The 14,814-nt window shown below is 40.8% G+C and overlaps 2 protein-coding genes across 2 annotated transcripts in view; one reads left to right on the top strand and one right to left on the bottom strand.

Annotated features, from left to right (window-relative positions):
• MYO1E (myosin IE) overlaps positions 1–14,814 on the top strand; it is a 233,999-nt gene that overhangs the window by 209,051 nt on the left and 10,134 nt on the right. The window contains exons 25-26 of the mRNA XM_027851470.1: positions 1,411–1,503; positions 4,067–4,271. Of these exons, the coding sequence (XP_027707271.1) occupies positions 1,411–1,503; positions 4,067–4,271 (298 nt within the window). The remainder of the gene's footprint in view (positions 1–1,410; positions 1,504–4,066; positions 4,272–14,814) is intronic.
• Positions 13,798–14,814, bottom strand: part of CCNB2 (cyclin B2) — a 46,610-nt gene continuing 45,593 nt past the window's right edge. The window contains exon 9 of the mRNA XM_027851472.1: positions 13,798–14,246. Within this exon, the coding sequence (XP_027707273.1) occupies positions 14,235–14,246 (12 nt within the window). The 3' untranslated portion in view covers positions 13,798–14,234. The remainder of the gene's footprint in view (positions 14,247–14,814) is intronic.

Here is a 14,814-nt window from a genome sequence, read left to right on the forward strand (position 1 = left end):
TCATACATGCCTCCTTACCTATGTTTCACTTGAAATGTACCCCCAACCTGACTTCCCAATCATTTCTTCCTAATCAAATCCTACTGATCAACATCTAATAATGTTTTGTTTAGCAAAATAACTTTGGAACTAATGTGTTGGATATCATATACGTTTTATTAATTTTTTTTGTTTTCAGTTCTGAATTCTTTCCAAATCCCCCCCCCACATTGAGAAGGCAAGAAATACAATATGAAGTCATGCAAAATATATTTCCACATTATCCATGTTGCAAATATACATATGTGTGTGTCTATTAAAGCAAGTGGTATGTATCAGAGATTTGTGACTTCATATCCAATTCTTGTTTTCTGTTCTTTATATATAGAAATGTGCATGTTCTCTGATGTTTGTAAAGTTCAGATTATAAAAAAAATATTATTAAAGTCTCCTGCAAAATACATTTTAAAATTTGTTGAAAGATAGGGAGATGCTTGAGAAGAGGAGGGATGCCTACCAATCACTCAGACCATCACCAGACAGCTCCATCAGTGAGCAGGTGTGCAGGAATGCTTTGTGATGGTCATACCAGTGAACCTTATTGTTCTCACCTGCTATATTACATGAGGACAGGGGAGGGCGAGTCTCTCAAGGTCCCATCTGTCTTTTTTGACAGTCTCTACAAAGAGCCTTCCAATCATTTCAGTCTTCAGGTTTGCTGGTAGGGTTTCTATTTACATTTCAGTCTTACCTTCTATTGTCTAATGCTACTGCCAGTTAAATTTGATGAAAGAAGAAGACTAGAATTCCCAAAACTTATGTGTAGATATTCTGTAATTTTAGTCTGGCACCAGAAATCATCTCTATTTCACAGACTAAATTGCATACACCTTTTCTGCACTGCAATGACTTAATTTAAGCGGAGGCAAAGTGCAGTGCTGTCTAAGAATGAGGGCAATACAAATGAACCATCTGCCAATGAGTGGTAATTAGAGAAATAAGTCTCAGTTCACTTTCCCATACACCTCCAAGCTGTTGATGTTACCAGTTCCCAGCTTTGCAGAATTGTAGTTCTATATGCTTTAGGATTACATTGTCATAGATGTCAAGCCGGGAGGGACTTCTGTGGTCATGGGGTCCAATTTCCTCATTTTACAAAGGATGCGACTTAGACCCAGAAAGTTAAAGAAATTGTTGAAGATTACATCTATCCTAAGTAGCAGAGCTAGGATTCCATGGCCTTTGTATTTAACAATGTTGTGCTACTAACACCCCCTTCCTTTGCTTTCTGCAAACGCATTTGGGATTTTGGTCTCAAATTCTTCCAGATGTTTCCGGAAATCAAAGGAAACAGGCTTTCCCAGGGGCAACATCACACTACCTACACCTCCTGGTAGGTGACTTCATGCTGTGTCTTCTGTTGATTTTTAGGCCCCACCAGAAGGAGTGTTACCCAAAATAGAGGTTATTCCAATAGGCCTCAGAATCCAAACTACCCCATGAGAGCTGCTCCCCCACCTCCAGGTAAGCAGACCTGTTTCTTCTACTTAAACATTGTTGTGGTTTTTTTTTTTTTTTAGTTAATCCCAATAAATGTGAACTTACTTGTTGTATCTGCAAAGTCTATTAGTGAATGAAACTGTCAGTGAATACACTCAAAACATTTACCGAGGCTATTTGGGATGCCATTTGAAACATATGGGACAAGTATCCCTACCTAGGGACACAGTACCCAGGATCGCAAGGATTATTGCTTCACTGACCACTTGGGTAGCACCTGAACTCTATAGCTGAGGTAACCATTTGCATTTTGTTACCTAATTGGAAGAAACCATCCTTCCTTCAATTATAATGGAAGGAATTCTTCATTTATGACACCCATTTTCCTGCCCAACTACTAAGGCATAAGATGCTTCCTTTAACATAATGAAAAGTTGACCAGGCTTTTATCTACACCCTACTAGTGGTTTACAGGCCCTAATGAGAAGCCAGGAAAATGTCATTCTTAGTCAAACATTACCTAGGAGACTATAACCTTCCACCCCCCTCCAAAGTCCAGAGGATTAAAAAATAGAGTCAACATTTTTAGAAGCTTTTAGGGACTTAATAACCAAGTGTTTTTGCTTTTCTTATAAAATAAAATTAATATACTACAATTCCAAAATAAAATGAAACTTCTTTCCTTAAAGAATCTGATTAATATTCGAAAAGAATCCACTATTTGTCTAGGCCTTTTCCCATTATTCCCATTAAGCATTAAAACTTTATTTTATAATTGAAACTGAATACTGTGAAATTATAGTGACCAAGGTTGCCCCTGAAGAGGAAATATGAGAAGGCAGCTTCTTCCCCCCCCCCCCCCCCTATTTGCAGAAGTGGGAGAATGTGGGTGTGGAACTCTCCATATGATGTCAGTCTTTTTTGATGTATTGGTTGGGTTTGATAAACATTACTCGCCCCCTCTCCTTCTCTATTATAAGTTATGGCTCTGTGGCAGGGCAAAGGAAACAATATATTGAGAAATATAGATGGTATAAACCTCCCTCTCCCAAAATAAAAATTCAGTAAAGTTTTTATTTTTTAATTTGAAAAAAAAAACTTATTTTAAAATGTCCAAGGACTTTTGAGAGTTTGAAGATTTTGGATTTCTAAGGATCATCTTATCAGTTCCTCTACTTCAGGGTAAAACCCCTCAAATCATCCCAGCTAGGTGAATGTAGCGTTTTCTTAAAAGAGTTTTCTGGGGCAAGTAGTTAAGCAAGCTGCTTTAGTCCCCTGCTTTGACGTTCCACATCACATATGGGTTTTCAACATATGCTATTGAATTTTGAGCCTGAGTATGAGAAATTGGGCTTCCTCGTCCCTTTGCAAAGGGTCCCGTGAATAGTGGGACCTGTGACTATTTAGAAAATAAAGTTTTCTCCAAGATACTGGAAAGTAGGAAGCTGAACAGAGATTCCTATATTGTTCGAACTGGAAGGGACCTGGGACATTGTCTCGCTAGCCCACCCTCCCTCAACCAAGTTTTTACAGAGGACAAAACAGAAGCGACTTTCCAATTGTAAGAGGATGACTCAGCCAAGTCTGCATCTCCTAAAGCATCACGTGAGCACCAAAGTGTATTTTTCTCTGGGCTTGCGTATAAATTTGTTTAGGAGGGGATGAAACCCAAGTAATCCCAGCCTAAGACTGCCCCCTTGTTTCTTCTTCACCCCAGAGCAGGAAGCTGGCATCAGAGAAGCTCAAGTGCAGAATAACACTGACCCTTATTGTGTATGGGAAAGAGACCAAGAAAAGGAAGATTGGCATAGGTTCAAGGAATAGAAGTCACATAGGGCTGAAATGTGATCTTCTTGACAACTGACTTGTATTCGGATCAGATAGTTCTCCCAGTCCCAACGGATTTTTAACCACAGGATATTTGCCACTGCATGCCTCAGGCTCATTTAAAAAAAGAAGTGACCCCTAAAGAAAATTTGGCATCTGGCCCTCAGGAGAAAATGTGTGGCCTGCTGGTGAGACAGTGGCCCACTCGCCTGCCTCATTTTTTTGGCCAGCCCTCTTAGGAAACAGCCACGTATTTTTTTTCCTTTTAGGCCACATAAGTCCACACACCAAACAGCTGCAGTTGTTGTCCAAAGTCTGCCCAGGCCCCCACCATCCCAATTTCCAGCACCATCTTATTTTTTATTTTATTTATTTATTTATTTATTTTTAGGCAATTGGGGTTAAGTGACTTGCCCAGGGTCACCCAGCTAGTAAGTGTCAAGTGTTTGGTCTGAGGCCGGCTTTGAACTCAGGTCCTCCTGACTTCAGGGGCCAGTGCTCTATCCACCGCGCCACCTACCCGCCCCGCCAGCACCATCTTGTTTAACTGTTTCTATAAGGCCATTGAGAAGAAGATGGTAACCACCTGACTTATATCAAGACTTTAAAATTGGGTCCATCTGCTGAGAGTTGGATGTAAACATTTGAAAGTTATAGAAGGTCCTTTAGACACTTCTAAAAAGAGTGATGGATCGTACTAATGAACTTCAGAAAAACTAAGCCGCATTTTCTCCTTTCTCTCCCTCCGTTCTCTGTCTAGGATATCATCAAAATGGAGTCATCAAAACCTCCCAGTTTGTCCCCCATCCCCAGGCTCCTGGAAACACAAGGTCCAGTCAGAAAAGCCTTTATACATCTATGGTGCGTCCACCCTTACCTCGGCAACAATCGACTGGTTCTGACCGAGTTTCCCAGCAACTTGAAAGCCTGGACTTCTTAAAGGTCCCAGATCAAGGAGCTGCTGGGTGAGTCTCCACGTATCACTAACTCAAAAGGGCTGCTTAGGTCCCCTCAACAGCAATGCAGATTCTGAAACATCTCTGTTCCATCTTCACATACCGTATGCCTTTTAAGAAAAGTATTAGTGGGGGCGTCTATCGCTTTCTATTAGAGAGAGGTTATTGAGTGGATCTTGTGATTTAAGTGGTACAACAAGTTCCCAGTTGAGGAAGTTTCTACTAACTCAAGATGGCGCCTTCCCTCATATTGACAGTGTTACCGAGTTGTTTAGATCACGGAGAGATTAAATAACTTGCCCAAGGACATATAGCCAGTAAGCCGAAAAGAGAAGGCATTAGCATCTGGGGAGACCAGGAAAGGCCTAAAGGACTAGATGCAATTTGAACTGAGGATCAGAATTGCCTTTAAAGATCTGTATTCCATTCCAAGGTCATAAACAAATGAGAATGACTTGGAGGTTCTCGCTTTGTTCCTGAACCAAGGCACTGAGCTGGTGTGTTCCTTTTAGTCTTCCAAAGAGCACAGATTATGGCCTTGCTGGTTGTGTATGTGTATCATACGCAGGAGTTTTAGCCACGTAAGGGACAAGGCAGAGATGCACACAGCTTTGGTGCATTTAAGGCGTTCCTGAGAAGATACCCTTATATGTCTCCTCTTCACAAAATTCCCAGTGAGTAGGAAGGGTCAAGGATTATTCACTCTATTTTCCTGGAGAAAGAGAAATGCTTAACTTATATAGTACATGGGTGAGAAGGCCTGGATAAGAACACCAGTCACATGACTCTTAGTCAAGTGATCAAAAAAAATTTTTTTTTTAAAAACTATATTAGTTTCAAAGTGATTAGATTTTTTTTTTCAAATTTATTTAGTGTTTTATTTTTCCCCAATTACATTAAAAAGAATTTTTGCATACAATTCTTTATAACAAAACACAAATTCTGATAGCATGCACATTTCCTAACATAGTCATTATATATAACCCATAAAATGCAGGGGAGAGGAGAGTCAATGCCAGACTGGACAGGGTTGGGAAGGGGTCACAATGTCAGAAGAACCTGGAGGTAAAAAAAGGAAAGGGGCAACCAGTCATCTTTAATCTTCTCAGTGGTTGAACTAGTCTCCTGATGAAAAGCACATGCCTTAGGGCGAGCGACTGGCCCACAGTCTAAGTTCAGAATTCTCACCTGGGCACCCCTTGGCAGGGGGTAGAGATGTGATTAGATTTTTAAAAAACTTATTGGATGCCTTTTTTTTTTTAACATCAGTCATTTCCTGATATTCCTACACCTATCCTAGAACTCTCCTTGTACCCCACCCCCCCCAAAAAACTCACCACTGTTAAGGGAAAATCAACCAATAAAGCAATCCCTCCATGTGCAGATGACTACACCTGCAACCTTCTGCACCTGTGGTTCCCCAAACCCCATAAGGAGAGGAGGGAAACATGTTCCATCATCTATCCTCTGAGAACAAGTTTGGTAATTACAATTAATCTACATTGAGATGCTTGTTAATGATGTTTTTCTTCCCAGTGTTGTAGTATGTCGTTCTCCTGGTTTTACATCAGTTCCTACAGATTTTTTTCACAGTTCTCTGAATTCATTCTATATCTTGTGACACAAAGACAACTGAATTTTCTCTCTGGGTTCCTGTTTTGGGTTGAGGTACATGGCTATGCTGTAAAAGTAGGCCATGTGGGGGCAGCTAGGTGGCGCAGTGGATAGAGCACCGGCCCTGGAGTCAGGAGGACCTGAGATCAAATCTGGCCTCAGACGAAACACTTGACACTTACTAGCTGGGTGACCCTGGGCAAGTCACTTAACCCCAACTGTCAAAAAAAAAAAAAGCAGGCCATGCCTAGTTTCTAATATGAAGTTTCAGATCAATTGGGGAAGCCTCCAATAGATCTGCAATTTCATTGAATCAGGAGATCCCTTTCATGGTGCAGATTGCTACTTATCCATGCCTGCTGTGCAATGCTATCCTTGTTCACATCCTCCCAAAAGTTAAACACAAAGGTCCACCCAAAATACCAAAGGCCTTCCTTTATTTCTCCTGGCATTTGCAAGAGTATTGATTGATCACTCTGGTTATCCACCTTGTGTACCTCACATTCGCTAGTGACCAGCCCAGGGCTGGGGAATCTGTGGCCTCAAGGCCATATGTGGACTTCTGGGTTCTTGGGTGTGGCCTTTCGACTGAGTCCAAGTTTTACAGAACAAATCCTTTCATTGAAAGGATTTGTTCTGTGAAGTTTGGATTCAGTCAAAGGGCCGCACTTAAGGACTTAGAGGGCCACATGTGGCCTCAAAGCTGAAGGTTCCCCACCCCTGGATCAGCCCATCTTCTTTCTTTTTTTTTTTAAATTATTTTTTTGTTAATTAATTAATTTATTTTTAGTTTTCATTATTCGCTTCTGCATGATTTTGAGTTCCAAATCCATCCTCTTTTCTTACAATTCCTTGATGACATCTTTATTTTTGTGCTTCTTCAGAGTTCCTTATTGGTTATATGTTGCAGCTTTCTCCTACCTACCATGTACCTCTCCATGGCCATGTGATACTCACCATTAGTTCTTCAGAATAAGTTAATATTCCATGTCTTGCTGCCATGAAACACCAATAGAATGTTAATATTGAAAAGACAGACCTTTACTTTCTTGGGAAACTTGAGTCTACCACGGCTCAGGGTCCTGCTTTGCTTCCTGTGATGTAAGTTAGGTCCTAAAAAGTAACAAAGCACGGACTTGACTGGCCTGGGATCTGGGGTAAACCTCAAACTGTGCCTCTTTTAACATGGCTTCAGGGTGGCCTCTTCTGGCTGTGCTGATGTGGCTTTACTGGCCCCCTAAGGACAAAAAAGAAGGTCCCACCCACATGGGGTCAGGGCCCTTCAGACTTGCTGTATACTGGAAGACCACATAAGTGAGAACTTGCCCTGTTGAAGTCACCTTTCCATATGGAGATGAGAAGAGTTCCATCATAGCAGCTAAGTGCTACAGCATCTTTGTTGCACATCCTTGCTATGTTAGGGCTAATCTTATGTCATTGTATCTTATGTCACCCCAACATCAAACCTGAACTAATAGGGTGATAGCCTCAGACCTGCCCTTAATGTGTCCAGTAAAGCAGCTTTGCAGTTTCACCCCAAAAAATCCAGCCCACTCTCCTCCTCTACATCTATGGGCCCAACTCATTGTCATCTGTATGATGTGCCCAGATATGCATACTGTTGGACAGACTTCACATGTGGGTGGACAACTCCTTTGAATGGTTACAGATCTCTTCCAGGAGGCTAGGGTTTGATGCAATCAATATGTCATCCACAAATAGGAACATCTGGAGAATCTCATCAGGAACTCCCTTGTGACCTGAACTCTGCCTTTGACCTCCAGCCCAGTGGCAAATACCTTTGGAGAGCATGTATCTTATTGTTTTATGCCTCCCCTCATATTTGTTATAAAAGGATTGTTGAACAGGATTATTTCTATTATTATATCTTCTTTCAAGGAATCTTGAATGATTTTAATTCACAGATGACACGCCTTATTGTAAAAGAGTCTATGAGGTAGTGTTTTACCAAATCGAAAACTTTTCACAATCAAAAAGAAGCACAGTGGGATCTTATATTCCTAATGTCTTTCAGTTCATTGTTAATGTGGTCCTTTGTTTAATATTGCTTACAAAAGTCTTGCTTATTTCCTACTAATGCCTTCATTAAGGATGCCTTCTACTTATATAGAAGTGATTTTCAAAGATTCTGTATAGAAAGGAGAGTGGGCCTTCAAATTGGTGAATGTCTCTCTACTACTGCAAGCTAGATAGATGTTCTCTCAGCTGCATTTTTTCTATTACTAAGGTCCAAGATGTTGGTATCTTCCCCACCAGATATCTTGTATGTTGGTCCTTCAGCACCACCATAATTGTCTTGCCTCTAGTAAGGGTCTCCTCTATACTTTGTCCAATCTGGCTGATTTTTCTGGCTTGATTCTCCTTCATATCAATTCTACTTCCCAACAGAACTGGGCCTGTGATGTTCAAGTGTACTGGTTTCAATATCTTTGGGTGAAAAAAACATTTTGTTGAAATGGTTTTTTTTTTACAAATCTCCATTTTTCTTCTGTTTGAGGTCTCTCCATTTTCTTTCTGGAAAGTTTTTGGGTGACTTTACTTAGTTGGATACCTTGCCAAGATTTCTTTGAATTTCTACCCTCCACTGCTTCTTACTGTTTTGAAATAGTACTTCTCATAAGTATCCATATTTTTTTTGTGTATAAGATCTTATAAACTAATTTATATTCTAACCCAGTGTTGCATTGGCTTCCATCTCTCTTCCATTTGGCAAGTATATCAGACATTTGCTAACTAAAGCACTTTTTGAGCTCCTCTGGTCTCCTTATTGTGACAATTAATTTACATTGGTAAAACTTGTGGATAAAATTATTCCAGCCATTGGCTGTATTGTTTCTGTTGTCAATTTCTACTTTTTTATTTTCAATTACTTCCTTAAGGAGTTTAAGGTTGAGTTTTATCAGTTGTTCACCATATCTTTTACTCATTATCACTCTCTTTTTAAAAACTAATTCTGATCTCAGCTCTGACAAGTTGATGGTCTAACTGTACACAGAGAGCTGACTCAGAGATAATTCCCACATTAATAACAAGTCTTTTCCTTTCTGTTGAAATTTCATCTTTTCTGTTCTTTGTGGAGTCATTTGATATTATGCATATCTAGGGACTATCAATTCTTTTTTTCAAACAAAGTATTCATATTACATAGGTATGACCCTTCTCTGTACTCTACAAGTCTTTCTCATTCTTTTTTTTCCTGAACTATACCATCCCATCTGACCTTTCTATGCCTTTGAACTCACTAAGTATCATAGAGTATATATTGATTAAAAGGTTATATCAAGTTCTTCAAAGAGTTTCTCACTTCCTTTTCATCAATGGATGTTGTTGAACAAGCTGTGGTTCTTTCCACGGTCATCTTTTATTAAATGTCTATCATCAATACTGCAATACATAATGATACACAATATCCCATACAATAGTGTTTCTTGTTGCCTACAAGAATACACCAAAACTCTCTCAGCCAACTCTGTTATATTTTTTTTTTAATTTTTTTTTTCTTTGTTGTATTTCTAAGGAAGACCATTTTGCTATGATTTCATTCTTCTGGTTTAATCTATAACGAGAATGTTTAAACTGACATGATTCAGCTCCTCCAGTGCCATGTATAGTCATTGATTATTGCACAAAGATCTCATGTTTAGAATACCGAAAATCAAATGAAAATTTATTGATGTTCTAAAAACTTTGATTCTCCACCAAGACCTGCTCTGATGCCTCATTACGGCATAGCAATCACCCTGTTTTCTTGAAGGCTTCACTCATGGATTATACACTCTCATGCGTTCTACCATGGAAAGACTTCAAATAGACCTTCAGTAAGAGAAGGACCAACATAGCTAACTAAAGAGAGCACATCACTAGCTACTGAGTTAAGATTCAGCGAGTCTTTGGACTCTAGTGATAAGAGCTGCCAAATTGCATCTTCATCTGCTTCCACTCTGTATTCTTCCCCTGGACGGGCAGCAGCTTTCACATAATCTGAATTTAAATTTACGCTTGGGCGACCAACTCTAGACATTATGCTTCTTCTTTCCGTAGCACTTTTCTCCCCTCTATCAAAAGCCCTTACCACAGGGGGGCCTTCAGCTTTTTTTGCATTGTGGACCGCTTTAGTAGTCTGGTGAAGCCTATTTTAAGAATAATGTTTTTAAATGCACAAAATATATAGGATTGTAAAGGAAACTAATTATTTTGAAACATAGTTATTGAGATATTTGAAAAAAACAGTTCTTGAACCCCCAAACCACTGCTGTAGGATGATTAGCCAGCTCCTACATTATGAATTGGCCAGTTTTACTGTAGTTGTGTTATAGATGGGAAAACTGGCTTTAAACGGTAAATAGCTAGCAGGTAGTCACATTAACTCACCCTGGAAGAGGCTCTCAAGACAATTTCCCCAGAGTCCTACGGCGTGATCAGACGTCTCCTGCCTTGGCTTGGGCCAGAAGATGACTCTTTTCTTATTGGGCTCTGCTTAATAAAGCCAGGGGATTTTTCCTTGTAATGCTGTTGGGAAAGTGATGCTGCTGACACGGCTAAACGTACACTACCATAACCTAGAGTGCAGTGTGTGTAAACCACGACGGCACCAGTTGTGCTGAACGGCTCCTCCCGATGAGAGCAGCAGGAGCTGCCACCACTGGATGAGGCAAACAGCATGAGCCTTTGGGCTGCACATGGCACCTCCTGTACATGCCATGCCATTCCAAGGTAGCCAGGGCATGAAACCTAAACAGTAAATTAAAACAAACCAAATCCCTCTGTTCTCTTTCCTGCTCACTCCTTGCTTCAAAGTTGGCAGCCCCCAAAAGTCTCTCCTGCCCATTTAGCAAGTTACAGGCTCATACATCGGACAGATGGCAGCATCTGTTAGCCAAAAGCAGGCAATTTAGGAAGTTTGTATCTTAACCCAGCTGGCACACAGATAGTCTTCAGCTGTCTGGTGCCCCCCGAGCTATACAGCATTCTCTTTATCTCCTCTACAGCCAAGGATCATGCAGATGTTAGCTCATTATCTCAGCCATTGACTATGCCATTAACAGGAGAACTGGCGTCTCCATATACTCATCAGCCAATCACAATGCAAGGGTTGACTGCCTACTGTGTGCAGAACATCGTATGAAGCACAGTAGGTCCAACATGTTGAGAATCAGAGTCTTCTCCTGTGTGAACCAAAATCTAATGTAACAATGTCTCTGACAGAGAGGGCATTTTGGTTGATGGCTGAGCTTTTTCTAAAATCTTATAAAAGGACAATGGGGTGAATTTCTCTCAGTTGAAGCCATAGTGCTTGTACAGGATGTTTCAGAAGCTATAAGAGTACCTAAAGTTAATGGTTTCTCTTGTGCTAAGAAAAATCGAATTTAATTTCTATCGTGGGAGGTTTTTAGAACATTGTCCTGGACCCAGAAGGGAATTCCTAGATCCTGTTAAGGAGCCAAATGAGGATCATGATGGTTTAAGATGGGTACTTAGGGATCACTTCAGAAACCAAAATTCCTGCATATGCACAGATAATATTTGTAAAGCACTTTGCCAGCTTTAATGTACTATATTATTATTATTAACCTAATAAACAACTCTCAAGAACAACAGCCGCTTAGCATTTAATATTTGACAGAACCAAGAATAATACTCCTCTGTCCTCTCATCCTTATGGCTTATCTTTCTGTTTTTCTTTAGGAAAGAGGAAAGGCAACTGTATAATTGGTATAAACTGACACCCACTTATTATCTGGATCTAATATTTCAAAAGGTCTGCAGTTTCATCAGTGCAGTGATATTGATTACAACCCTACTATGCCTTAGTGGAGGGTCTTTGTGCATATATACATATATGTATTACTGTGACGCCAAATTGTTGTTATCTGGTAGCTAGCCTTCTGGTACTGGCCCTCTCTAAACTTAGCAGGGCTGGGTTTGAGAAAGCAAACATGCAGGTTATCTCTGGGCCTGGACTCAAAGCCTTTTTCTTTTGATTAGACCTGCCTGAGTTTTGGTTCCACTGGCAAAACCAAGGTTATGCCTACTCTAACACAAAGTGGGAGTGTGTGTATTCATTGGGTCCATTCCAAAAAGCTTAACGTTACAAGAGCATCTTTTTTTTTTTTCTTTTTTTGGCCTTTGAGGTCTGTCAATGACAGGAGATGAAAATGTAATTCTTCTGTCCTCATAAGACTCAGTCCTATTAAAGGTTGGGAAGGCCATTAACTAGATCCCAGGGAAACCTGACATAGTAAACAGCAAAAAATTTAGAACAAGACTCTTACTGTAAATCTGAGCCAATTGGATGAATTAGGAATATATATTAACAGTAGAGACAAATAATATTAAGGAGTCAGATAAGTGGCAGAATCCATAAACTAGGCAGAGGACCAGGAACACTGCAAGTGTGTAATGGTTAAAACAAGAAAATCATGGCATATGTTTAATAGGAATGTATATATATAGCCTATATCAGATTGTGTGCCGTTTTGGGAAGGGAGGCGGGGAAGGAGGGGGAGAAAAATTTAAAACTCAAAAGCTTATGGAAGTGATTGTTGATAAAATAAATTAATTTAAAAAATGATGAATATGAAGAAAATCCTGGTGGTAGAGTGGACCAATGGGAGTTGGGGACCCAGACAAAGAGACTGGACAATAAAGAGCACCAGCCCAAAGCACAGCACAGTGGATAAAGTGCTGGGCCTGTAGTCAGGAAGACTCATCTTCCTGAGTTCAAATCTGGCCTCAGACACTTACTAGCTGTGGGACCCTGGGCAAGTCACTTCACCCTGTTTGCCTCAGTTTCCTCATCCACAAAATGAGCTGGAGAAGAAATGTCAAACCACTCCAGTATCTTTGCCAAGAAAACCCCAAATGGGGTCATAGAGAGTCAGAGATGGCTGAAACGACTGAACAACAACAAAAAACCATCCCAAAGAATGAAGCTCGGTATTGAACCAACCCATACCCATGGTATAATAAGAAAGCTTTTATCCGTAGCATATACTAAAGAGTCACATTCGAGGAGGCAAATTAATCTCTCCTAAGTGAGAGTTGATAAAGTTTCTTTTCTGTTGTTCATAGGATCTCTAGTACTCACACAACCGGCTGTAAGCAGCACCTTTTTTTGATCACTTTGCTTTTTGCCTTTATTGGCATGCTTACCAACAACGCTAGAAAGTTGTCAGTTTCGGCCTTACTTATACTATGCAGTGTCCCCATCTAGTGGTAGAAAAGGTAACTTCGGGTTGTTTGTCTGCAGGAGCCTAAATGGCTATGGGGTCACCCACCACCTGAGGGTAGGCAAATGAGCAGTTTCCAGAAAGGCATTGAGGGGAGATGTAGAGTTAGAGCTTCATTAGTGCAGGACACCCACCATCTGTGGGAAATCTTGTTGGCCAAGCTTGCCGATTGGTGCCATCCTGCATACTTTGTTGCTGGAGAGACCTATTAGTGGTTACCCAAAAGGAGGTAAATGTTGCTTAACTCTGTTGCCAGGTGGGAGGTAGCACAAAATGGGATAAAAGGCACACTACCTGGCCTTCTAGTCTAGGGCGTCCCCAGCAGAATAGGCATCAATATAACCTACAATCTCATAAAAGGCAATAAGAAACCAAGGTCCCAGAGGGGTGCGTTTAAATGTGAGTGATCCCAAATTTCTGAGGAGCGTGTGCTTTGCTCAGAACAAGAATGACCTAAGGAAGATACAAACCAATAATGCTCCTCCAGAGGCCACTAAAGCCCTCAGCACCCAGGGTGCCCCAAGCTAAAGTTCTTCATCCTAATATCACCAAACCCATGCGCCCAAACATCACCATCAAACACATCCATTCAACAAACATCTAAGGGTCTACTTTGTACCAGGCACTGTATTAGAGGCTGGAGCTATGGAGACAAATATAAAGCCATTCTTGCCTTTGAGAGGCTTACATTCTATTTGTCATGTACAAATAATGAAATGCAAAATATATGCAAAGTATAAATCCAAAGCCATTGCAGGGAGGATGCTAAAACCTGAGGGGGGGGGCAGGAATTATGGAGGATGTGGCACTTGAATTGAGCCTTTAAAAGACCTAGGTATTCGAATAAATGGAGGTAAGAGAAGAGATTGCACTCGAGGCAGGGGAGACAGCCAATGCCAAAGCTTGGAGTTGGGAGATGGACCATCATGCATGACGAACAGCAAAACCAGTCGAGGTGGAATGTAGAATGCACAAAGTAGGCTGGATCCTGGTCATGTAGGGCTTTAAATGACAAAGGAGCTTGCATCCTTGATCCTTAAGGTGATAGCGTGACACTAAGATTTCTTCAGTAGGATAGAGGTGTAGGCAAACCTTTGCTTCAGGAATATCAGTTTGGAAGCTGTGGGGAAGAGTGCAATAGAGAGTGCCTTAAGAAAGTGAGACTAATAAAAGAGCTATTGCAATAGTATAGGTTGGTGACTGTATCGTGGAGAAGATGGGGAAAATGTCGTGGTAGAAATGATAGGACTTGGCAAATGGTTACATATGGGTGATGAGAAAAAGTGGATGGATAGAGAAAAGATGAATCGCAGGTCAGGAATGATGGTAGTGCCTTTAACAGAAATAGGCAAGTTTGGAAAAGGAGTGGTTTTTGGACATGTCGAGTTATAGGTGCCTACAGGCATTCAATTAGAAATTTGTGATAGGCAATTTGTGACATGGGATCGGAGCCTCAGACAAGAAAGCTGGGAGTTATCTGACTAGAGATGGAGGTTGATGATGTTGCCAAGCGACAATGCATGGAGAGAGAAGAGGACAGAGCCTTGCCTGAGTACACACACAGCTAGGGGCTGGATATGGATGAGGATCCAATGAAGGTGTAAGGGAAACCAAAAGAGAAGAGTATCCAGAGAAGGCTGTCGATCATCTCTTAGGAATAACCATACACAGCCAAGCTCACAAACTGC

Source organism: Vombatus ursinus, unplaced genomic scaffold (assembly GCF_900497805.2).
Source record: "Vombatus ursinus unplaced genomic scaffold, bare-nosed wombat genome assembly UNPS02009205.1, whole genome shotgun sequence".
NCBI classification, from domain to species: Eukaryota; Metazoa; Chordata; class Mammalia; order Diprotodontia; family Vombatidae; genus Vombatus; species Vombatus ursinus.